The following is a 26,993-nucleotide window of genomic DNA, read 5'->3' as shown; positions in this document are numbered from 1 at the left end:
TTGATAAAAAAACTTTAAAACTTATTTGGAATTGTACTCTGGAGGGGAACAATAAATTGAGTAGTACGATTCGAAAAGAAAATCGTTCGAATATACAGTGAGCCTCAAAAGTGAGTATACACCAAAAAATATTTGATTTTATTTAAGATAATGAAAATTCTAAAATTTATCCACCGATTAAAATTTTAAAGTTTCGGTTTGTTGGAGATTGGGTTGAATAATAGATTCGGTTGTGAAAAAGAGATTTAAGTCGGACAATAATGATTTTCATGATCTTAAAAAAATACAAAAATTCGCTGGTGAAATGAAATATACATTGTATTTGCCATGAGTGGAGTGCCAACCCCAGAAGATATAAAATAACATCTTTTCAGCTACCTATACCAAAACTATTTGTATGAGTTCCAGCTTCTTCTAAGAATTTATAAAACAAATAAGGGCTACTTGAATATCGTTCATAAAATAATTCAAACATACTACTTTATTCAAAATTTAATTTTGTGTTTTTGTTTAACAGAATGTTAGAAAAAGAAACCTAATTATATTTTCTAAATACAAATACAATAAATGATAGATGATGTAATAAAAAAACTGTGATTTGATTTAATTAAATATTGTATTTATTTAGTTAAAGAGTTAATAAGAGAGGAAAATAGAAAGAGGGAGAGAGAGAGAGGGACACACACACAGAGAAATGCAACTAAATAACATTATTTTTTTTTAATATATATATATTTTATTTTTAAAGTTTTGTTTTTTATTTTTAATTTTGATATAAATTAAACAAATACGTACATATACATTCAAGTTATTTACTACATAATGTATACATAATAATTAAGTGGTTTGTAGTTTTTTTGTTTTATTTTGGAAAAAGGTATTTATATATAAATATTATACAATTAAAATATAATTACTATAGAAATTTATTTGTTTTCTTTAAATTTGGTTGGTTTTTTTTTTGTTAAATTTTTGAAATAGTTTTGTTTATATAATTACAATTTAATATTTTTTCTCTTGGTTCTTAATTATGACGACTTAAAATAAACTTTTTTATAGCATGCCTTTAGGCTTTTTTTTAATTATTGTGTTAAATTGTGTATGAATCATGGCATCATATTCTTTATTTTGTTATGTTTAAAGCCTTTTTTCACTCGGTTTTTTTGTTTTTCTTGATTATTTGGTAATTGGAATTTGATTTATGGTTTATATGATTTGTTTTTGTAAATAATTACTTTGTTTTTGCGTAATTAATAATATTAAATACTTTACATTATTTTTTAAAAAATAGGAAAAAATATTAAACAAATTTTATGCATAATGTTTGTAAAATTTTGTAAATGGTTTTTTCTTTTTTATGTTGTGGTTGAAAATGTTGTTAATGTGTGTGTAGAAGTTTCAATATTTTTGGTTTACCATATCTGAGAGAAAAAAAGAAAATAAAACAAAATGAATACAATTGAATAAATAATATATTTATATGATTGGTTTTGGGCAAATTGTTAATGCAAATTATTCAAATATAAATTGTAAACAACAAAAATCATGCTAAAACAAGAATGATTGCTACAGCTGAAAGCGTTGATTTATTCCATAATATTAATAATTTCTTAATTATTTGTTTAAATATTCCAAAAATTATCTTTATTTAAAGAATATGTTGATTAAGCAGTGAAATCGATAAAAAAAATATTAACACATATGATGTTCAGTAAGAACTTTAAAAATGGCTACCTACGAGAGAATTTAACTAAAATTTATGAAACATGCAAATTAGTTTACAATTGTTTATTTTAACAAATCAAATGCAGCCAGATCTTACTATAAACTTTATCGTTTATGAAACTGGAAGACAAAAAAGAGTGAATTCAATGCAGCTGCAAATTATATCGAATATGACATTTTTTTTAAAATTTTATACTTTTCGACTATCAAAAATCGAGAAGCTACAATAGATTGCATATATGTATATAGCTCAATTAATGCAAAATCAGTCGATTTTGATTAGATAAGATTAAAAAAAACATATTTAAGTCTAATAAAATTATCTTCAAGATCATTTTACTCGAAACAGTATTCTGTAAGTTGTGAACTAGTATTGAACATCACATTATTAAACGATCACAAATATCTGACGATATTATTTTTACAATTGAAACAATGTTTGGTATTGTACGACCATCAAATTGTGTAATTTAAAGACATATTTAGTAGTTAAACATGTGGTCAGATAAATTTGAGTCAACATTTTTTAAAATTTAAATTTCTAATGCATGGTTGGTATCTAAAAACAATTTGAATAGGAATTTATTCCCGAATAGTTGGGGTTTACGATTTGTAGTTATTTTTTTTTATAGCAATTAAAATGATTTGCATACATTTTCCAAAAATCTAGAAATCATAGAAACGAATTGCTTTTTTCTAACAAAATCTTTTAACGCTAACTTCAACATAATTCAAATGTAGTACTAAACAAATATATCTTGAATGTTTGCAAGGAATTTAATGTTTTAAAATGGCAGTGTGGAACTATTATGTTAATAAATTCATGATTTGTCAAATAAAACTCAAGACACGATAAACTAATTACAGACAAACAATTTAGCATTACAGCTTTGAGAATCATTAATAAAAGTAAAATTTGGTTAAGCTTAACTGAAGTTTTGTAGCAAAATTATTAAAATTCTGTCATATACTTACATTCGTATGAAGAAACAATCAAAATGCTTACATATTCAAAAAAGTTTTAAGAAATAGTTTTCGCAAAAATACTAATGATAATACACATTAAAAGGAATTATTTCCAACAAATAGCTATAATATAGAAATAATTTATTATTCAAAAAAATCTTTGGCTGATTATTAGAGTTGTACCGCTCCGAACTAAAATGTCAGTTCAGTTAAAAGGTTACTATACTACGTACCATTTACTTAATCTCTGGTTATTTTTTATCGTGACGATATACTGACAGTTCTCATACAAAAATTATATTAATTGGAAGTATATCGTTACGAAAAATGATAACCAGAGATTGAGAAAATAGAACTACAACTACAAAACAATTAGAAAAACAACATTAAATTTCTTATGTTGTTTGTGATAAACTAAAACAATAAGTCAGTTTTTTTTTTGTAGTTTTATTACAACCTTTTAACTGAATCACTAGAAAATAGCGTTTTAGTTCATAGCGTCACAACTCTGCTAATTATGGTTATGAAAGTTTTTAAAGTAAATAGAACTGATCAATTAGATAATTTATGAGAAAAAAACTATGATGAACGTTAATATGTATTAAATTTCAAGTGAATTAAATATGTATTAATTATTTATGTAGTTAATATAATTTGCATATTAATATGTATGTTAAGTTTGTCTATGTTAATTTCTCTTTTAGGTTTTTTTGTTATAATTATTGAATAAACAACATTTAATTCGATGGTCTTAACGCATTTAATTCATAATTATATATTTTTCCCCAAGGTGTTTGTTATTTTCGTTATCCAGTTATTCAGTTAATTAGTAATTTTCATTTTTCATTTTTCATAAGTGAATGCAAAAATATCAATTGAATTTTCTTTTTGTTAAAGTTTTTTTTCTAATATTTGTTTTTATTATATCTTCAAATATATATATATTATGTATGTTTATAGATTAGTTTGCAAGAGAAGAATGCAACACCATAACTATGTATTTTTAGTTTTATTATATGGTTTTCATTGGTTTCCGCTTTTGTAATTTATTTATCATTTCCCCCGTTAAAAAATTATCAGTTTTAATTTTCTTGTTCATTGTAGTATTTTGTTGTTTTTAGCTACGATTTCTTTTATTATTATTTTTTTTATTTTTATGAGGGATTGGAGGGAAGGTAAGTAGTAGTTTCTTTTTATATACCTGGGGTATAAGTTGTTTGTTCTGTTGTATTCAACGAAGTTTGCTCTGTGGCAGCTACTGGAGCACCAGTAAATGGATTTACACCCGTTGCAGGTGGTGGTGGCATTGCAAATACGGGTTGACCACCAGCGTTTGATGTATTTCCTTGATTTTGTGTTGACATGGTTGGATCTGCGTCCAAATCAACTTCCTCCTATAAAACACAAAAAAGAAGAATATTAAATTATTTACATATTTAACCAAAAAGTGTTTCAATTAATATATTTTGAAATGTATAAGTATTTTAAACCATTTTGTATATAATTTCTTTCTTTTTATTTTATACTATACTATATTTAACATTCACATACCAATTTAATTTACTTGTATCTTTTGTATTAATAAGGCAAAAACAGGCAATTTTTAAAAAGATCATTAAATTACACGAATTAACACCATTTCCTCAATGTCCGTATTTTTTTATCGTAACGATATGCTGACAGTTTTCGTACAAAAATTAATTTAACAGGCACTATAAACTAAACATTCTAGTGTTATCCATTTTTTTTAGCGCATACTTTTATATAAACTTTTAGGTTATGAACTCAAAAACCAAAATGGTTGAGACTCTTTTGAGGACCCAATCAAACATTTCTAGGCGTAATGTCCACTTTATTTAAACAGTTCTAAAACCAACAAGTAAGATAGCTATATTCGGCTGTGCCGAATCTTATACTATACCCTTCACCAAATTATACTTCAAAATAAAAATTTTAAATAGTTTTAGGTAAACAACATTTTTTTTTCCAAAGTTGTTTTTTTCATTTTTTGTTTTTTTTTAAACTTAATTTTTTTTAATATTTAGCGAAAAAAATATTTGGTGAAAAAAAAATTCGACTTAAAAAATAATTTTTCCGATTTTTACCCGATTTTTTTTTCCATATATCTCAGCCATTTGTGGACCGATTTTCTCGATTTTAAATAGCAAGTTTATTTCAACAGACAGACGGTCAAAGTTCTTAACGTTACAAAGGTCCATCTTCTCAATTTATGTTAATTTTCAATACTGGCTTTGTGCAATTCCTGTATAGTAGTTTTATATACTGGATTGTTCAGGAAATATTCCCAAATAGTATCAATGATCAAAATTTACCTTAAAATCATTATGTAATCAATTATATATGGCTCCGTCAATTGTGGTCAATATTTTAATACTTTGGGCTCAATGAACTCACATTTTTAATTTAATAACTTCGACTTTGCTAGCTAGCCAGCCAAACCTACTTCACTTACTCTAAAGGATTTATGAAAAAAGCCACGCTCTTATTATAAAATTACAGTGAAATGAAAACGAAAACAAAATATTTGTGTGAAACAAATAAGCATAGATTTACGATTAGTAAATGGAAATTGCTAAATTCAAAGGATTGTGACTAGAATTTAGCAATGGATTAGAAGAATGTAACGTAAATGTATTGCCAGACTTATTGTTAGTTGGTAAGATTTTAAACATTTTCTTCAGTAAAACTGAAGAGAAAACATTTGATGAATTACCCATTCAAGTTTTGTAAAAAGCAATGATAAATTCAATGAAGAGGTACTTCTAGAAAATTAACAATTTGGAAAACTGAAAATTTGAAAAGAAGAATAACGTTTACAATTACTGCAAGAAGAAAGGACATTGCAAAAGGAGAAAAATAAAGAAAAGATCAAATTTGCATAATGAGGTTGGATCAGTTTTCACTGACGGATCCAAGATGGACTCTGGTACAAGGGCCAGGGTTTATTTGGTCGTCAATGATATCAAGCGCTCATATAGACTCTCTAACGTGTGCAGCGTCTTCCAGGCAGAGATCTTCGCGATCTGGAAAGCCACACGTAAATGAGGGGTCTGAAATGTAATTTAATTCAGTCCAGCCTAGTGGAGGACTGTAGGAGAGCTCTCGAGGAGTTATTGGCACACTACTCAATAAGATTGTGTTGGGTACCGGGGCACTGTGATATGCAGGGAAATGAGGTAGCAGATGAACTGGCTAGACATGGTTATGTTTTAGATCATGATACTAGGGAACGGGGGTAAAACCTCCTATATGTCACTACTACAGGTTAATATCAGTGTTTAAAAAGCTAATATAACTAACAAATTTTTAACTGTTACTGCAACTACTGCTTCAAAAAAGTGTATGTAGCGTTAGCGGTAGCATTTGTCTTTTTTCGTTTTCTTGTTTTTTTGAAAACTACTGCTACCTTCAAAATATAAAACTCTTAACAGAGCAGTAGTAATTAAACATGAATTGTAAATGGAGTAGTAGCATAAAAATACAAATCATTGCTACTGCTCTATATCGAGTTTTAATTTTTATTATTTAGAAGTAAGGTAGCAGTTGATGCACCAGTTAAGGTAGCAATAGAAGTGTCAAAAATGAAAATAATCAGTCATAACAACAAAATTTACATAATTAAACACTGTGTGTTGTTTTTGTTTTGAGAGTGTTTGAAAGAATTATTCGTTTTTATTCGTCTCAGATGTTTGTGTTGCTAACAGAAAGATCGTGTTGTCTGTGTGTATAACCAAAAAGCCGAACTTTTGTGTACAACACGACCAACTTACATTCACAACAACAACACACAATATACTTTTTTGGCTGAAGATTTTTATTTTTGACTTATTTTATTGCTACCTCAACTGCTACTTAGCTGCTACTTCAACTGCTACTTCTTCTACTACCTCAACTGCTACTTCTATTACTACTAAATTTTAAAAGTAGCAGAATTAATAAAAAATGACTCTGCTACATCAGATCTTTCCTTTTTAAGGTAGCAATAGAAAATAAATTACTCTGCTACTTTTAAATTTTTCTTTTATTGGTGCTACTACAACTACGGCTACTAAAATGTGAAGGTAGCAGTAGTAGTAGTAATTGATTGACTCCGAGTTTTTATTAATTTTTAAACTAGACTACTTGTGTTTTTTCGTTGCTACTTCTACTTGTAGTCTACTTTTTCAAACACTGGTTAATATATGAAAGATTCCGTGACTCTACCAACCAAACTTGGAGCGGTAGGACGGATTGCAAAGCGTCCAGGGCCTTTTGGCCAAAACTGAATGCAAACGCAATAAGATAGAGTTGGATAGGTATAATATAAGGATTCTAGTAGGAGTGATAACCGGTCATTGCTCAATTGGAGCCTTCAAAGGAAAATGGGATAGTGGCACATAGGATTTCTGTAGGGTGTGTGGGGCTGTAGAGGTGCTAGATAGATACAGTAGAGCATATCATGTGCAACTGCCCTAGGCTACAGAGTCATAGATTTAAATGACAAGGAAACAGATTTCTGGATGAACTCAGTAGTTTTGCTGGTTGTAAACTGAGTAACATACTAGGTTTCATTAGAGGAATATGGTGGCTATTTAAAGGACACTCTACAGCGATTCCAAATCCGTAACAAAATCTTTATTTCTTTTTCTTTTACTAGGCGGTTTTGGACTCTTTTTCTTCACAATCTCTCTTCACTGTATAAATCTCTTGAAGGTAATCACAATGGACATCACGATCTCCGAGTGGAAGTGCACATAGTGCACACCCCTTCCAAACTAAACTAAACTTAGTCCAAAATAAACATTTAACAATAAAATGCGGGTAGTGGTGAACTACCACGATAACCAACCATCATAAACGAAATTGTTTAGATTATTCAGAATCCGTTCGATTATGTTAAAAAACTAAGTTGAGTCGATTAAGGATCGCAACCGAACTTCAGTTGCGTTGTCAGTTGCCTAAATGTTATTACAGATGTCAACTGGCAGCTATCATTTCTGTTGGCAAACAGGAAACCAGAAATTTTTGGTTGCCCTCTGGCAACGCAACTGAAGTTCGGTAGCCATCCATAATCAACCCATTAATAATTATATTTTTATTTTTTTGCAATTTATAATTTCTTAAAGGGTTTCGACTGAATAGGAAAAATGAGAAGAGAGAAAAAACTCCCGGGGAATTTTTATTCATAATTGGGCTGAATATGTAATTTTATTATCATACCAGAGCTTTTTGGAAGGCAGATCGAATAGCTTGAAAGAAATATCTGAGGAATTCCGAATTAGGATGCGTGTATTTTTTATATGGACCAGATAAATGTATGGAACTTGCATATATTTACTTTAAAATGTCATCAAAAATAAAACAGATATTTTTAAAAAAAAATTTCATCCCATATAGGTCCGTCACATTAGAAAAAGATAACGAAAAAAGTTTAGCGAAAAATTAAAAACAATAGTACTTACACCCAAAATTTCTTGACATACGGATAAGATCTGTATTTTTAGGAAATGTTATTTACTAATGAACACGATAAACGACCAGAATTAATTCAGAAGCAATAACTAGGGTTCTGGGGTTATAAATAAAGAAATGAATGAATGAAAATATTAGCTAACTACTATTATTTTTGGAACCGCACAATTATTTGTTTTTTTATTATTGCTTATGACACTACCGGCAATTATATCTACGCTTCCGCACAACTGAATTCTTATACGACCATCGATTATTAACTCATCGATAACTTTTTAAACTAATCGTGTGATATTGAATTTATGAGTACATTTTACTGTAATTAAAGTTGTTTAACGATGTGTTTATACATATACACACAGCCTCAAAAGTGAGTAAACACCAATTTTGGATTTTTTTTTAGATCATGACAATCCTTATAGAGCCAAATTTTAAATTTTATTCGATGGATAGATTTTAGGATTTTCATTATCTTAAAATCAAATACTCGAAATTTCAAGTTCATGCTTGAACTGCAGTTTCAATATATGAACATATCGCACACCCAGTTCAAAAGTGACACAACTCATAATTAATTTTTCGGGTTTATATGCTTAAACTACGCAGAATACATTTGTTTATCTATAAAAAAAATATCAGTGAATTTCGTGTTGTTAACAGTTGCTAAAAAAACAGTTATGTCTTTTATTCACTCATATGAAATGTGTTCCCTTTTCCCATTTTTTGTTCATCAATTTTGTTCACGTGAAAAAATTCCCCCATGTTGTGAAATTTTTAGATCAAATTTTGTAAACAATAAACAGCTGTTGTGAACAAAATGGGAACATCACGATAGCAATTTTCCCTTCGAGGGAAATGGATATTTCATGGGAACAAAATTTCACATGTTATTGCCGATAGGGGTGATTAACAGGCCTGTCACAGAATTCCATTCCGATCGAAAGTGGAATTAATTCCGTAATTAGCTTCTTCACAAAAAGTAAAACGAAAATTTCTTTCGGAATGAAACCACTTTCAGTTTTCAAAGTGGAATTGATATTTGTTTGTATTTATTTGATTTTCTTAAAATTTTAATCCATTTCTGCACCAAAAACTTCACTTTTGTTTTAATATAAAAAAGACTGTCAAATTAAAATCTGAAATACAGAATTATTAAATATTTTTTGAATTAAAAAATTACACGGAATCTAAAGAACCGAAAACGAAATCGATCGGAATAAAAACTACTGAATTGAAACCATTCCGAACGAAATGTGTGACAGGCCTTTATGTTTCAATTGGAATAAATATAATTTTTTTGCGATTTCTAAAAAATTAAAATTTTGAGTTGTGTCACTTTTGAACTGGGTGTGCGACATGTGTATCATATTTTAATTACTGGATACGAATGGAAATATGCAAATGATGATTACAAGTAGGTATAGAATTGAAAGCCCAAAAACAATTTTTAATATCAAGATTAAAGACCTTGTTAGTATAATTTTAAGATATTAGAATTATTGTTTGACCAAATAATAAGTATTTAACATGATATACAAAATGGTTTAATAAATACTTAGAATTTTATACAGACTAAGGGATGCATTATACATTTCGTTTTAATGTTGCCATGTTTCGAAATAATTTTAGGGGGATGTAAACATTTTTATTTATAGTAAAGTTTTTAAAGGATTAGTTTACAATATATATACATTAATACAAATATATTCATATATATTTACTTAATTTTATGTTGGAAATATAATAAAATTTGTTACTAAAATAATATGGGTAAATCAATTTTTAAGGTATATATATTTATATCGTTACAAGAAAAATAATAAAGTATATTATGTAATTAGTAATAGCAATAGTCTACATTACATAGATATAAACTTTATAAGCATTATAAGAAATACAATTACAAAAATAACCAAAAATTGTCTAATAATACACCAACAACATTTTATGCAACATCATGCTAAAAACAACAAAAAAAAAAGTAATTTTTATTTTAATATTTTTTTTCTTTTAAAAGGACAAGTAGAAAAGAGTTAAGTACTACTACAATTAAATTTACGAAATGATCAACAATGTACTTACAAGTTGTTCTGGTTGACCCATATTTGGGGGACGATCACTAGCTTCTCTAACTTCACCGTCACGCTGTGATGATGGATTTAACAAAAAAGTATAAGGTAATATAAAATTTTGTTTAATGTTTAAACTCAAAGTTTTTTTTTAAACAATTTTTAAAATTATAAATTAACAAAAAAATATATAAATTAAAATTTGTGGAAAAAAAGGAAAAAGTTAAAAGGAAATAAAAAAAAACAAGAAAAACAAAATTTTATATCATAAAAGATGAATTAAGAGTCACACTACTTTCTTGTATAAATCACAGAGGCAGGCAGGAAGTACATAGCTAAGTTAAATATTTAAAACTAATTTGTAATAGCTGACTTGGACTTGTTTAGTCTATTAATTTTGAATAACAACTAGGGGTTTGCTGAGTAATACGATACCAAATTACAATGTATAATTAAAAAAAATCAAACATTTTTGTTTTCGCATCGAATTACTCAATTATTTCTCTGCAAATCAGCTTAGTATGGAAACAGTGTAAATAATTATTTCTTCTTGCAATAAAACTATATATTTTAATTTATCGACAAACATTATTTAAATTTCCTAGATTGGAACATTGAGTCCACATAGCTTTAGATGAAAAATTATTATGTTATGTGGAAGTAATTTAAGCATACTCTTGTAGTTAAAGTATTACTTTAAATTAAAATAAAAAATATCTGTAAAATTGTATAAATGTCGAGTATTAAAGTTGGACATTTCCGAAATTTGTTTTCATTTTTAAAAAATCATTTAGCTTAAAGAAATATTGTGAAATTTATACAGTAAAATAAATAAAAAGGCACTGTAACGAATTATGACAAATATAAAACAACAATAATAATTACTTTACATTATAAACAAATCTAAAAAAGACCTGTTAAATTTAACTTATCAGGAGATCATATTCAGTAACGCAACATTTCACTTATTTAATATAAAATGTTTATTTTAAAGTATTTATTGCAAGATTTTTTCTCATTACTTATTTTCGCGCCTGCCTTCTGTTTTAACGATTAAATAAATCAAATATAATTCGAAAATAGTAGTTAACTTTTCTCTGTGAACCCTTCACCTTATTTTTTCTTTTTATAAGAATATCTTTAAGCAATTTTATAGAATTTTTGTTAATAATATAAAAGTAATATGTAACACATGATGTTATTTTACTTTAATATATTTATGATTAGTAAATAAAGCAAGTTTTTGTTTTGATGATTTTCGTGAAGATTATTATATGGTGAAATATGTGATATGAAAGTAAAATATGTGTATGTATTTGATTAAAAATAAAAATAGTAGCGTGCATTTAAAGTTAAAAAAGAAAGAAAAAGTGTAATTGATAAAAAATTATACGAGTGGCGGAAGATTACATGAAATTGAGAAATTGAACTGAACAATGATGACACTGTTCTGAATATAAATATGTGGAATAGTTGAAATCTTAAAAAGACTCAACTCTGATTGCTGGCACCAGAAACCGATATCGAAACCTGATAATAAATATGGCAATACTTTAAATGATCTCTTAGAGCTAGGTTTTTACTTCTTACTTAAAAGTAGCTTAACACGCTGTTAAGTTAAATCTGAAACAAATTTAGGCGGATTTTAACCAATGATTGAGTTTTTCACTAATCAATTATGAACTGTCTATTTTGTTAGCATTGCCATAATTTTCAATCAAATTAGATATTAATTTTTTTTGGAAAATTTTCACTCCTTGTGGTGGTTCAACGCACCTAAAGATGTGGATTTTGAGCACATTTTTCTGTAGAGCAAAAACGGTTGCAAATCTGATTTCACCAATGGATTCTGCATTAAAAATTAATACAATTGATGTTTTTTGATTCCATAAAAATTGTTCCACTAACCCACAATAGGGTTAGTGATTTTTGATTTTTTAAACATGCACGATGAAAAGGCATTTTAAGCTTAGCAAAACGGCACCAATATTTCCTTTCTATCACTAACCATTAAAAAGTTATGAGGCTTCAAAGTTATTTATTTAACAAGAAAATAAAATTTGGTAAAAAAAAGTTTAGACATTTTTTTTATTAGTTTGCCTTAGCAAAACATTTTTAAAGTTACATAACTTTTTAACGGGTTGTTATAGAAAGGAAATATTGGAAAAGAATGTTACATTATGTTGGAACTAGGAAAATAGCTTATGGGAGGGAGGGAGTAGTTTTCGTGGACATTCGATTTTAACTTTCCTACATTGAAAATGACAGCGAGAAGTTTGTACGGCTAAAGAACGAATTTTCCCTGTCCACTGGCCCATCCACCAAAAAGGGGAAGTGTTCTTGATGAAAAACGTGTATTACGTACAAATCTATTTTCAACTCTTACAAACATTTTATAATTGTATTTAATTCATTAATATTGTATAAATGTAATTCTCTTTTCTTGTAATCATTCGTTTGTTACATATTTTAAATAAAATCAAAAGTTATACACATAAAAAATGATTTTAGTTACCTTATGTTAATTTTATTAAAAAAAAATGCTGTTATTGTTAGCAATTGATAGTTGTGATCTTGGACTTTTGATTACAAAGTACTAACAATGTGTTATTTTTACTTACTTACCTGTATTTTTGAAGCAAGCAAAACAGTAACGGTATTTTTATAAAAAAAATCATGCAAAACTCAAAAGAAGAAAATACCAACATATAAACTCCACAAAAATCATCAACATTATATAAGCTTTTTTTAGCTATTTGAATATTTTTTTAGTTACACAAAGCCTTCACCACACACAAATGGTAGTGTTTTGGGTGGGATAATAAAAGGAGAAAAGGAAATTTAGGGGGGAAAAAACTAAGCCAAGAAAATAATGTTACAAAAAGGCAATAAAAATTGTATTAACAATAAACCCATTTTGTAAGAAAATTGTATATGCAAATACATAATATACTATCAAAATTTGTATCATTAAAACTGCTGTACATATTTTCAAAAATAATACTGGGAAGAAGCTGAATTTTTAATTTTTATTTACAAGAAAAAAAAGAGTCTAGTAATATAAAAAAATCTATGTTTTAAGGCATAATTTATAGCATTGAACTAGAAATAACAATACAAGAAAAACGTAGATTAAATTCCTTGAATTGAGGGTAACTGTAGGTTCTTAAATGTAAATTTCATAGGCTTGTTTAGTATCATTTGCATTAAAACCATAATGTTACCTTCCTTAAAAATCAATGACTATTTACATTCCACTTCAAACACTTATTGCGGAATATAACACTTTTAACACTTTCTTCAAAATGGGTTTTTAAAGTAAAAAAAACAAATATTAACAATCAATATAAAAAGAACATAAGCTAGGGCTAAATATTAACTAAAAATTGTTGTTAAAGAAAATTTTGATTTTCTTGTTTTTCTTTTGTTATTGAACCTTACGAAAATTAAAACTATTCCTTGGGGGTAAGTTTACTTAAATCTCTAAGAACTTACATTTAAATGTGAATACTGATCATGTGATTCATTTGCAGGTGGCTTAAACTTGCCACAGCAGAAGTTGCAGCAACAACAACAGCAGCAACAGCAGCAGCAACCGGTAATTATTGTACAACAAATAACCAATGCCTGTGAATATAAAGAATAAAAAATTCAATTTTCAAGTCCAGGACAATTCAAATCGTCTGCTATATAAAACTTACCTTAACTGCTGGCGATGTGACCACAAAGTATGCATTGACATTTTCTTCGCCAAATTGTTCAGCAATGTAGAGACCTAATGAACCATAATTATCGTAAATGTTACGTTTTGTTTGATCACTTAGTATCGAATGTGCACGATTGACTTCCTTAAACTGCAAATGATTAAAACAATTTAGATATTTATAGCTAAAATTAACTAATTAAAATAGAGTTACCTTATCGGCAGCATCAACATTGTCGGGATTTTTATCTGGATGATATTTCAAAGCAAGTTTCCTATAAGTCTTTTTTATATCTTCAGCTGTTGCTGTTTTAGGAAGTCCTAATATTTCATAAAGTGAATCGCCAGATGTCCTGTAAAGTTAAGAAACGATATTCAATTTAAGGTGATTTTTAATTTCTTTTCATTTACATTTATTATTGTATCTTCATTATATAATGAACTAACAATAAGTGGTACAAATCTTATATCTAATAATTATTATTTAATAAGTCCAGCCAGTGCCGCTTACATTTATTGTTGGGGGATGAGCTAGTTCCCATGCGCATTTTTCTAATGATTTTAATTATATTTTTCTTACTACAAATACATTTTGTTTGTGTTTAAGTTTTTTTTATTCGATAACAAGTCTAAGAAATATTTAAGAGTCTATTTACATTTGGGATTAATCACAGTAATTTTATTTCTATTTTTTTTTTAAAAAAAAGCTTTGTAGCCCCTTTCTCTTATACATAATGCAATGAAACTATTAGTAATATACAACATCGAAAATACCCTGCAATCCCAAAACCAAGAGAATTCCAGGGAAATTTTAATTTTTTGTTTCCTTTGCTATCGTGATATTCCCATGAACTTTTCATTCACAATAGTTAATTTTGTTCATAACAGTTGTTTATAGTTTACAAAATTCCATCTAAAAATTTTACAACATGGGGAATTTTTTCACTTGAACAAAGTTGATGAACGAAAAATGGGAAAGGGAACATCTTTCATGTGAAATATTGATTCGCGATAGGTGTGAATATTTTATTTTATAGAAGAAAATGATCTCCAAATATTCTAACCAAAAACTTTTTCATTCCCGTATCCCGGAAAATAACATTATCCAGGAAACGCCAAAACCTTCGCGCAACGTTCTCTTCTAGGGTATAAACAAATCTTATATATTTGCTGCAGCAAAAATCCTCACTGTAAATAAGCTATAATTAAAGCAAGTGCTTAAGCATTCCAAGGTTTGAGTGCCAGAGTTTAGAATTAAATAAGTATCACCATTAGGGTCTTGAGTCTGTGCAATTACAAAATATTACAATTTATTATGAATCAGTTTCGGCCGTTGGAAATATTATAGCACACTTTTTACAGTAAAACTGCAAACATCTTATAAAATAATACATACATATGTGTGTTACCTAATTAACATTCAAATTTCGAATTTATCAAAGGTGCAGGGAGAAAAGTTTCATTCCGACAAAATATTATTAATAGCAATAAGCCTCTTATGATGATTTGACTCGAAGGCTTACTTTATTTAAAATATGCATCCTAAAAATAAATTACATATGTTTTCTTCACTTCACTGTATTAACAAATCCATTAATCTTCTTAAATGTATTCAAGATAGAGGATTAACTGCAAAATGAAAAAAAAAATAAGTAGTTTGTAAATGTTTGTATATGAGATTATATGTACGTAGTAACATATATAATTGACACAAAATAACATGTCTAAATGATGATAAGACTAAAAGAAGTGACGGCAAACATTTATAATGTGCTACGAAAACACTGACTTAAAGAAGCTATTTTATTTTGAAAAAAACATTTTGAGTTAAATATGTAAAGTATTACACATTTTCCAAGTTTATAAACTGACCTTACCCAAAACAAATTTCTCAATCCAATATATTCTCCTGCTATCATTTAAATTCCTTTGGCCTTCAAATTCCTATCATAATGATTTACCTCTAACATATGTTATAACATATATGGGCAATTCCATATCATCGTAGTGTGAAATAGATTTTGCAAAAATAAGAGTATCTGAAAAATAATTTGGTTTTTATGTTCCATTCATAGGGTGCTATATTTTAAAATAATAAAAAGTTCTTTAGAAACATTGTTGTCAAAAATATCGAGCGAAATAAGGGTATATCGTACGTGACGGAAAACGGAATTCATTTTGAGGTACATGTAGAAATATGCGAAAATTTGTGAATCGTGAGAGGCGTTATGTTTTCTTTTAATTTCTTACAATAATCGAAATATTTTTCCTTTACCATCCGTCATACTTAAATAAAAACAATCTTTGGATGATTTTATAATAAATAAAATTTAATATCGTACGTGACATACCGTACGTAACAGATTTTTCTATTATAGTAAAACAATGTATATTCTGTATATATATGTATGCAAAAACTAAAAAAATTAATAGAAAATATACATTCGGTTTCAATAAACAATTTTATAATAGCAAATAAACAATCAGAGTTAAATTCATTTCATACTACATGCTAATTGGGAGGCTTAGTTTTAGCCTAAAACATAATTACAAAATTTAATATAGTCAGTTTAAACTATTATTTTTGTCTTTAAAATGTTGTAATATGATCTAAATACTTGAAAAAAAGGTTCAAGGTTTTTGTTTTTTCAGTCGTGGTAACGATTCTCGTGGAATTGCCCATATGTACATAATATATAAATATATATTAGAGTTTCCATATGGACATGAATATTAGTTTAGGTCCTATCCAGTTATATGCTAAAATAAGTTAACTTTATAGCATTAACTTTGTGTGCAAACGTGAAAGTCAAAAATTTGACAGCAAACACAAAAAACATTCCAAAATCCTTAGCAATAAATCTAAGTACGTTTGTTTCTAAGCTAATAATATATTGAAATGAAAAAGTAAATAAATTCAAATGAGTTGTAAATTTACTAATTAAGAAATATATAAATTAAATTGTAAGTAATTGTGTAGGTATTTATGTTTTATTAATCAAGTAAAAATGTTGTTGTAAAAAACAAAAATACTAACCGATAACCCTAATATGTATACTTTTACTTTGGTGCCCTTTACAAAATTTCACTTTTATGCAGTACATTTCTCTAACCAACATGAATATAATAGTTTGTTGCCATCTCAATGCCACAATGACCTCACATTTGCACCACCACCCTCTTTACCTGGCGAAAAATCAACATAAGCGCACAAAAGAAAATGCAAAAAAAAAAACTTTATTATCGCGATTTGGCTTCAATGTCAATATAAATTGTTCATGAGACATTTTAATAATTTGCAATTTTCCACACATGAATTTGTTTAGGGAACCCCCTATTTATCGTATTTATTTGCATTTGTTACATTTTACATTTTTTTGTTAAGCTTATTCACTATTTTTTATATTAGTATTTGGACATATGGTATGAATGCAATGAAAAAAAAAGCCAATTAAAACAATAATTGGGAACGGGGAATTCCTTGACTTTTATATTTAAATAGTAATTAATTAAAGCAGTAAATGTATTTTTTCCAGTCACGGCAGAAAAAATTGTTTATAAAATTATTTTTGTTTAAATATGCTTTCCAAGCCCTCAATTTCGCTTTATTTAAGTACATATTTATTTATTGTTATTGGAATCCTTGGAATTTTTAGGAAATTTTAAAATAAATTATAACATGTCATGGTATTTCGGCATTTAGCCAAGAAACTGGTTTAGTATTTTTTTTACAGAAAACTGAGAAAGAAAATCATTATTTATGTGGGTTTATTTTAACTAACATCATTCTATTAATACAATAGAAATACATATTTTTTTATTTATCAGTTTAGTTATTTTTCAACATTTTTGGTATAATCTAATCACATTTTTTTACAAAACATTTACTTAATAAGTTGCATTGATAAATATATAGGAGTATTAAAAAGGCACACTATTATCTACATATAATGTTATGTAGTTATATATAACCATTGGTAGGGGTAAAAATGTTCCTAAAAATATTTTAAATGTGTCATATTTTAAAATATATTTTCATTTTTGGCCAAAAATTATTTGCACTATTAGACTTTAAAACTATTTTTGTGGTTTTGCAAATCTGAATAAAGACAAAAAATCTATATGATTCCGTTTTTTCAGATCGGTGAAAAACTGCATTACGTCTAGAAGCCAGGGAAAGGAGAAATTTCCATGATTCCAAACGGTATTGCCACAGATACTGCATCTGAGACAGGAATGGCAAAAGAAATTTATAAATTGTATCAACAAGCATTAAAAATTTTACTTTTTTGAAACTGATTTTTTGATAATCAAAGAAAACGATTTAAAATTTATTTCTGTGTTTATTGGCTTAAAATAGTACCAACACACAGTTTTCACTCGTTTTCTCTCCTAAAAGGTTCAAATATCTACTCTCCATTTTAAATGTAGTATCTGTATTGGTTTATAAGATATTAATATATCTCTTCTTAATAGATATATGCGGTGGGAGTGGAACCTACTGTCCAAATTTCATGACTATAACTTTAGGCGTTTCAAAAATGTCTAACATTAAAAATAATAATCTGAAGTAATTTCTTTCCTATTTCAACAACAATTACAAACATTGCTACAACTTTAAAGAGCAAACTATTAACTTTTTATTCGTTAATGAAACTAAAATGAATTAATTATGAAATAAAATTTTTAAATTTATACTTTAAGCTAGAAATAATCGTACCAAATGAGTCATTGGTGTACCAGTTATGTACCAGTTGGTGTCGTCAGTTAGACGACCTTGTCTTGATAGTTGTTGTTGTATTAGAGTTGACAGCCCTTGGCCGAATAAACTCGGGTAAACTCGGAAAGATCTTCCACACAGTCTTACTAAGTTAGATGACGTAGTATAGGACCTAAGTGCAGTAAGATCATTCATATCATTAATCTTCATAATATAATCTGTAAGTCCTAATATTAAAACTTGTGTGGTATTACGAGTACGATAATACCCAGTCTGATATCACATGACTTGAATTTGGTAAGTTTGCAATTAGCCGCTCTGGATATAAAAGGGGTTTTTAATAGTATGCAATTTGCAACTATATAATCAGCCATACATGATATGTGGCTGGACCACTCAATTGTTAGGTTTATTAGAAACACTCAAAACTTTAGTATCATCCATTCTAAATAGGAAGGGACACGATCTCAAGACTGGCACTCAATGAATCAAAAAATATATCTGCAATGGGGTATCAGATAAACTACCTATGCGGCTTTCCGTTATCCACATGTAAGCAGTGACATTTACTATGAGCTCGCTTAGCCAAGATGGGAAAGTGAACCCATCTGCACGATCTTCTTATATCTAACAACATAACTTCTTGGCTTACATCGCATACAATTAAGCAAAATAGTGGTGATAACAAGTCACTGTGAAAGGCTAGGATTGCTCTACAATGACTTCTGTAACAATTGTCATAATAAAGAATAGCATTAGGCTTCTAGGTCATCGTTCCTTTGACAGACTTTCTAAACTATCAGACTTGATGTTAGAATATATTAATGTCTTTATTAGGAATATTTTATTCTATGGCAAGTTGTTACCTGAAACTTCAACTAAATTTCTTGTACTATTTACTATGTCTTAACTCTTGTACTATTTACTATGTATCTTCTCCATTCATATCCTTTCTTATCCATTTCTTCTCTTTTTTTGGCAAATGACCAACTAAATGGATACAAGTGAGCTCTACATCAGGATGACTGCCTGTTAACCTAACCTACCTAGATTAATGTAAATTTATTAAGCCATTATCATCCGAATACACTCTTTGCTTTCTATAACAGCTTACTTTTTAGCACTTAAACGCTTATAACTTTTAATCAAAATATATATCAGATTTTAGAAAAATAAATCACAATTTTGTTATAGTGCAATTTAATTAATAAAAATAGTCAACAAATCAAACTTATTTCTCGTAGTATACATTTCTACTCAGCTTTAGAAAATCACAATTTGTTGACATAATTAAAAACGCAAATAAACATACAGTTGTGGTAAAAAGTATTATGTTAGACACTAAATAACATTTTATGTAGACCTATTTTGTTATAATCTTATTGCTGTTCATTAACAAGTAGCCTTTAGCTTTTGCCCGTGAGATCAGGGATAAAGTGTGAACTATCAGACTTCATGTTGTGTCCACTCCTTAGCGTTGAAACAGTACCCAAAATATTATTATTATTTATTTTTATTTTCAACAACCCACACATCCTAATAAAGAATACGATTAACGATTTACTGTAAAAACAGTTTTTGGTGTGAAGTAAAAGTTTCAGAAGCATCACAATTGAAGAGTCTTGGAAAAATATACACATGAAAGATGTCAAAAACTTGTTTACATAATACGGCGTTGTGCGGAGCTATTAAAAAACAAGGTAGGCTCAACAAATTATATGAGTATGCAGAAAAAAGCTTGAATATATATGAAATATCAAAAATAAAAGTTGACGGCGTTATAACCTGAGTGATATGAACCACAAAAGTATGTCTGAGAAATTTAAAATTCTAAAACAAAAATTTATTTGCAAATCACACAAAATCTATAGGAAGTTGTGATTGAGGGATCACACAAGTTGATCAAAGATGTTTGCTGCAACGTTTTATAAAATGAGCACCTCAATATAAATGAGTTATAATACTCTTCCAAAATATGATTTAAATCGGTAATTATAGCAAATCGGTAAAAAATACAGATCGATTATTAAAAATTCGATTAATCGACTGTAAAAATCGAAATGAAAATCGATTATTAGTTTTTCATACCATTCACTAATAGCGGTATTCACAATATTGTGGAAGTGTTCTTTTGTGTGTATTTTGTTATTGGATTACTGTAAAATTTTGCATTTGCAATGATGCTAGACTATTTCCTCCAGATTGTGAATACCGCTAATGCATATACAATGAAGGCTAGTGTTTTTCCACATTCCAAAATTAAATTATTTTGTTAAATAAAACGCCAAAAAAATTAATTTTGTAAAAAACTGTCATGATAAAAATTACAGCAGCAAAGAGCACGCATTCCTTAAGTAGTAGAGGACTATGAATTTTCTTATAAAATTCTTCAGAATCAATTAATTGTTATTTTTTATTAACAATTAATATTTTCTTAAGTATTTTATGTATATTGAAAACAATAGCAATCATAAATCATGATTTATATTCTTTGCTATTACTTAATTCTGAAGAATTTTATAAGTAAATTCATAGTCCACCATTAGTAGAATTGAAGGGCTTGCAGTAAGTAAGTGATGAAAAACTGATATCTCATTTTTTACAAATATACAACACCAACAATATTTTCTTTCATTTCGAATATATTTATTTTATAGAATAAATTAATGAAACTATCATAAATTATTCGGGCTCTGGGGGGTTACTCTCTATTGCGATGCGAAATAAAAACTGAACAATTGGTACCCTCTACTGCGTTTTCGCATCGCAAAAAAATGTGTTTAAAATGTTTTTATTTAAAAGTTTTGACATTTCATTTCGGTATTGTTTATTTTGTGGTACCAGTGTTGCTTATTTTTCAAGTTATTTTGCGAAAGCGTTTTCGTAGACGATATAGAATACTAAATTGTGTTCTTATCGCATTTACCTTTCGCAACGAACTTGCTTTCGCATCGCAATAGAGAGTAACCCCCCTGATATACCTATTGAAATTCCGCACAGTTCAAGAAGTTTAGGCTAACTTCACTGCAATAGGTAATTGAATAAATTATTATCTTCACTCCATAAAATTGAATTGATGTATTGTTCTTTAAATTTTATTTTATTATTTGTAAAGTTTAATATTTATCTTTATACTAGTTGATCGCCCCAGCTTCGCCCGGTAGCATTTACTAATGTTAGTTCTTCAAGTTTCTCCAACCCACGCTCCCTAAAGTATGCAGTACAAAATATCTAAATTTGTACTGCATACTTTAGGGAGCTTTTTTATTACAGTTGACTGGACTCACAAAAAAAGAATTTCCGAGTTTTACCCGGAATTTTTGATTTTTTTTTGTAAAGAAAAAACCATGGTTTGTAAAGAAACCATCTCCTGATGGTACAATGGGTGTGGCACCACCCATACGAACTAAAAATTTATTATTGCATATCGGGAGTACTATTATAGTGGTAATCTTCAAACTTTGTGTGAGAATACAAATTATTAGTAAATAGCTACCGAGCGAAGCCGGAGCAGTCAGCTAGCATTTAATAAATATGTTTAATCATTCCAGACTACAAAATACAACAAATCGTCACCTCAATAATTTCGGTTAACCGTCAAAATTTGGATTTTTTGAATATATTTTTTATGTAGAACTTGTTGGAACATTGTTTCGTTAAGCAAACAAAACGTTACAGTCGGTTAACCCAGCCATAAGTCCTGCATTATTGTAATTATTGCAAACATTAGGTTAGAAGTTTTCAACCTATTACCATTTATTTTTCAATCGACCCCAGTGTGTAATGTATGTACACGACTTGCTACATGTTGCAACACATTAAAACCTAAAATGTTTGATATTTTAAAAGCGTACTTAACACAAAAACAAAAGAAACTAAAACTCTCTACATTTTCGTTAAAATCTATGTACTACTTTGGAAGAAAAGCGAAAACAAATTCAACAATATATTTCTTGCAAAGTAGTAAAGCTAAAACAAAAACCAACGTTAAAATGCCAAAAAAAAACGAGATAAAGAAATGAAAAATATCAATAAAACAAAAACATAAGTCGTGGTGTGGTATTAACGATTTTTTTATGGAATTATAATAATGGTTACCTATTTAGTGTAGGTACGTAGTAGAAATACAAATAAGAGAGATAAGACTTTCTTCTTCCACTAAATGGAAATGAAATATTTGGTAATTGTTTTAAATACATACAGATAAAGCAATTTTTCAATTATTTTCATTCAAAGAATATATGTAATCATGGTATGTATCTAAAAAAATACAAAAATCTGTTAGATACTTTCTTGGGCTAATGGAATTGTAAGTAGGTGTATAAATTTCCTTTTCATATAAATACAATTTTTCATTGAAATGGTCGAAAATTGCTAAAATTTTCCCTTTATCTTTGGTTCAATATCTCGTCATGACAATTTAATTGAATATAAATTTAAAAAAAAAAAAAATGTTTTTTTAAATTGTCCAGTGACTAACTAAATTGGGAGTACTATTTTGTATGTTAATTTCATTCTTCTTTTTATCATCGTTCGCGATGAAGAAAGAAATTTCATTTTTTGCAGCTGTATTTTTTTTTCTTTGATCTTTCAAATTAAAGAAGATCCATCCAGTCCGGAAGCATCTTGCATCTTGTGGAATTTTCGATAAAAAATCAACAGTAGATATGTATGTATGTACAAATTGAACCCTTTAAAGTTTTATTTTTCAACGTCATTTTTTCGTTGTTTTTTATTTTTTCTTTTTAATGCCAATGAAAAAAATCAATTAACCGTTACTGCGCAGTCGGCTTTATTTACGCCCGCCGCCCTTTTTTGATTCTCAAACACTTAATGATTATTCTTTCGTTTTTCTTTGAATCTTCACATACACAAACATTTAAAAAAAACATCTGCCTTTGCAGTCGCAGAAAAGTATACCCATAGCAGAGCAATTTTACAGCTCTGCCACCAAGTTTTTTCATTTTGTTCTTTGATTCATCGTTTTTACAAAAAGTTCTTTATTTTCTTCATGTCAATATTTCGGTTTTGGAATTTTCATTTGCATATTATTTAAACTTACGATAATTTTCTTTTATCCATTCCACTCATTTTGAATGTATTTGTGTAATAGTTTTATTTTTTCACACTTTTTATTTAATTTTTTTAATCAAAAATTCTTGCACAAAAACTTCTTCAAATTCCTTCGGCTTCTTTACACAATTTGCGAAAAAATACTACCACAACTGAAGGTGAATCTTTTTCATTCTGCTTGCTTTTTTTATTATTCTCTTTTAATATGTCTTTCCTCTTCTTTCCGTTTCTGCTTTGCACACTTGGCACACAGGGTTGAATTTCATGACAAAGACAGAGTTGTTTTAAAAATTTCAAATGAATTTGGATCAATTAATCGTTCCCTCAAAAAACGAAAAATGGTATTCATCAAAATTAACATTGATTCATTTAGTTCTGCCAAATACGACTGTAATTTGTATAACTCGATTTTTATGTGGGTTCTCAATAATAATTGAAATTTGCGAAAAGGTTTTTTACAATTTAGCATTATTTTTCTTTTAAAGTCTTAAAAAGATTGAAATATATTTATTATTTATATATGTAGTATAAATCCAATAATTCCAAAATAACAATATTTCAAAGTAAACAAAAAATATGCCTTAGAATAAGTTGTTTGGAAAATTTTAATTTTTAAAATGCTATCAAAATTTTGTTTACATTTTTTATCAATATGCAAAAGTGAAAAATACATTTTTGAATTGTTTCAATTCAATTCCCAAAAAAAAACTTTTCAAAAATGGTATTTTTAGATTTTTGACTCTGACATTGGCAAATATTCAGGATCATACAAAAGATGTTCAGACAAATTTTGACATAAAGTTGTAATTTATACAAAAATAGCGAAAAAAATACTTTTTATTTTTTTTTAATTTAAATGCACATAACATTTGACTTAATATCGATTTTGAAATAAGTATTTTTACCTAATACTAATAGATTTGTTGGTAATTTAAAAATATATTTTTAACAAAATCGGATTAGTAATAATCAACTTGAAATTTTAATTTTCAAATGTGAATATCTCGTTAACTATAAGAGATATAATACAGTTCAAGCAATGGTTTTTGTAGATTGGAGAACAACAATTTTTTAATTTTGCATATAACCGATACACCTTATTTTGGCACCTTGAGGTTCTGCTCCAACTTAGTGTTTAAACTCAAAACTTAAACTCTGCTACACCTCTTCTATAGTCGTGGGGAATTTTATTAAAATCGGACTATCGGTTTAGATGTTAAAAATTTATTTCCACTTGTTTTTTCATTACCCCACACTGTGTGTAGTTTTGAGGTAACTTAAGTCGAAATGAATGGGCATTTTATTGATAACGGTAGCTAGCATACCGATCGGTAGCCTACCTTGAAAGTTAATAATTTATTCCAAGGTATACTGAAATAATACAAATAAGTGTTACCATTTCGAATTGGTAGCCAATTCATTAATTGAACATATGCACGGTATTACTCAAGCCCTGTATTATCAGCACCGTTTTATCATTGTGTTTATTTTACAATTTAATACACTGTGAAAAACATTGTATGAATAAGTGCGTTTACAGTTTGAGAGTCATTATACAAAAATGTAACAGCTGATTTTTGTTTATGCGTGAAAAATGCAGCAGATATAAACGAAAATATACATAAAAAGTTACCACAATTTAAATTATAATCTTGAATAATTGCTAAACAAATATGTGTATTATTAATCCACAACAAATGCCCTCAAGAAGATTGTGCAAAGAGGGAAGATTGAGTTTGATTTGCTACTTGGGGACAATTGCATTGGTTTTATTGCCCTCCGTGCCGCAAATCTATTATGGAATTGTACCAAAAGTATGGGGAGCTCAACTATGGGGACCAGTATTATATTTTGCTTTAATAAGTATGATTATACGTTTCGTTTTAAGGAATATAGAATATCAGGTAAGTTAGACGGCAGCCTTTATTGAGCTTCAAATTAATGTGTGATTATTCTTACAGGTTGCTATACGGTCATCATTTTTGGGATTTGTCGAATCCATTAGTATACTGCTGATATGTTTTGCACCTTTGGTATGGAAACAATTCGGAGTTTACGGCTTCTTTATGGCGTTTTTCCATTATTCCGAATTTCTGGCTATAGCTTGGTGTAATCCAAAAAGTTTAACAGTTGACTCATTCATATTGAACCATTCTTGGGCATACGGTTTAGCTGCGGCTGCAAGTTGGTTAGAATTTGTTCTAGAGGTATACTTTCTACCCAATTTCAAAGATTTCTATTACTTGTGGCTAGTGGGCGTTGTTCTGTGTATATTTGGTGAAGTTGTGCGCAAGACTGCTATGATCACCGCCAGTAATAGTTTTACTCATTTGGTAAGTGAGTCATCATCAGCTTTCATACAAAAATTACAAATATAACTTTAACAATTTACTTATAGGTGCAATATGAAAAAACTGATGATCACAAACTAATAACACATGGCATCTACGGCTACTCCCGTCATCCTTCTTACGTTGGTTGGTTTTGGTGGTCCATTGGTACGCAATTCATATTGATGAATCCATTTTGCATAATTGCCTACACCGCGGCCAGTTGGAAATTCTTTCACGATCGAATATATTGTGAAGAATTCACGCTATTGAATTTCTTTCGTAATGACTACAAAGTTTACCAACAAAATGTACCCACTGGTTTACCATTTATCAAAGGTTTTATATTAGATTAAAGATACAGAAAAATGGTTTCGAGTATTTTCTTTTCCATCCAAACATAAATTTTTCTGTTATATTTAACTATTTATACTATTTGTTAACAGGAGCAAATTGTATAAATATTAATAATTTTGTATTATTTATGTATGTTTTAATTTATTAGTTAAAATATTAAAGTTTTATAGTATACTACCACATACAAATATAAAAAATACCTCCAGTTCCTTTTTTAATTTTCAAACCTTAAGTTAACACACTCCTCCTCATACATATGATTATTGTGACAATGCCAACTAAATAAGTTAACATTTTAATTAATAATAAATAAATCTGACTTGAAGAAATAAATCTCTTTTGTTTACTTTATACATATATGAACTTTTTTTTACAGATATGGAATAATTTTATTACTTTTTATGGTGAAATAGCAAATTCGATAATTCGTAAATATTCTTAACTTAAATAAATTCGTATACAATTGACAAACAATATTTTTATTAAGTAAGAATTGTAAATGGTGGAGCTGACCATATACAGGCTTGTCACGGAATTCCTTTTCGATCAAAACTGGAATTAATTCCGTTAAAAAAGTA

The 26,993-nt window shown here is 28.1% G+C and overlaps 2 protein-coding genes across 4 annotated transcripts; one reads left to right on the top strand and one right to left on the bottom strand.

The window, feature by feature from the left end:
* Positions 1-710: 710 nt before the first annotated feature.
* Csp (Cysteine string protein) lies at positions 711-23,888 on the bottom strand. Of its 3 annotated transcripts, XR_010576243.1 has the most exons (8): positions 23,718-23,888; positions 14,150-14,288; positions 13,934-14,086; positions 13,728-13,859; positions 10,246-10,308; positions 3,893-4,085; positions 2,701-2,814; positions 711-1,421 (listed from the first exon to the last, which is right to left on the bottom strand). XR_010576243.1 is itself a non-coding variant. In XM_065504196.1 (7 exons), exons 1-7 carry the CDS (start codon positions 23,744-23,746, stop codon positions 1,399-1,401), a joined length of 732 nt encoding a protein of 243 aa, XP_065360268.1. In that variant the 5' UTR covers positions 23,747-23,886; the 3' UTR covers positions 711-1,398. The 3 variants fall into 3 exon arrangements, 2 of the variants coding, with proteins under 2 accessions (XP_065360268.1, XP_065360269.1); XM_065504196.1 differs by lacking the exon at positions 2,701-2,814 and having other exon boundaries at positions 23,718-23,886; XM_065504197.1 differs by lacking the exons at positions 2,701-2,814; positions 10,246-10,308 and having other exon boundaries at positions 23,718-23,886.
* A 1,429-nt stretch (positions 23,889-25,317) lies between these two features.
* ste14 (isoprenylcysteine carboxylmethyltransferase ste14) lies at positions 25,318-26,768 on the top strand. The gene is made up of 3 exons (XM_065503655.1): positions 25,318-25,632; positions 25,690-26,061; positions 26,127-26,768. Exons 1-3 carry the CDS (start codon positions 25,402-25,404, stop codon positions 26,412-26,414), a joined length of 891 nt encoding a protein of 296 aa, XP_065359727.1. The 5' UTR covers positions 25,318-25,401; the 3' UTR covers positions 26,415-26,768.
* Positions 26,769-26,993: the final 225 nt, after the last annotated feature.

This window comes from Calliphora vicina, chromosome 3 (genome assembly GCF_958450345.1).
Source record: "Calliphora vicina chromosome 3, idCalVici1.1, whole genome shotgun sequence".
Lineage (NCBI taxonomy): Eukaryota > Metazoa > Arthropoda > Insecta > Diptera > Calliphoridae > Calliphora > Calliphora vicina.
This window is presented reverse-complemented; position numbering and strand designations above follow the sequence as displayed.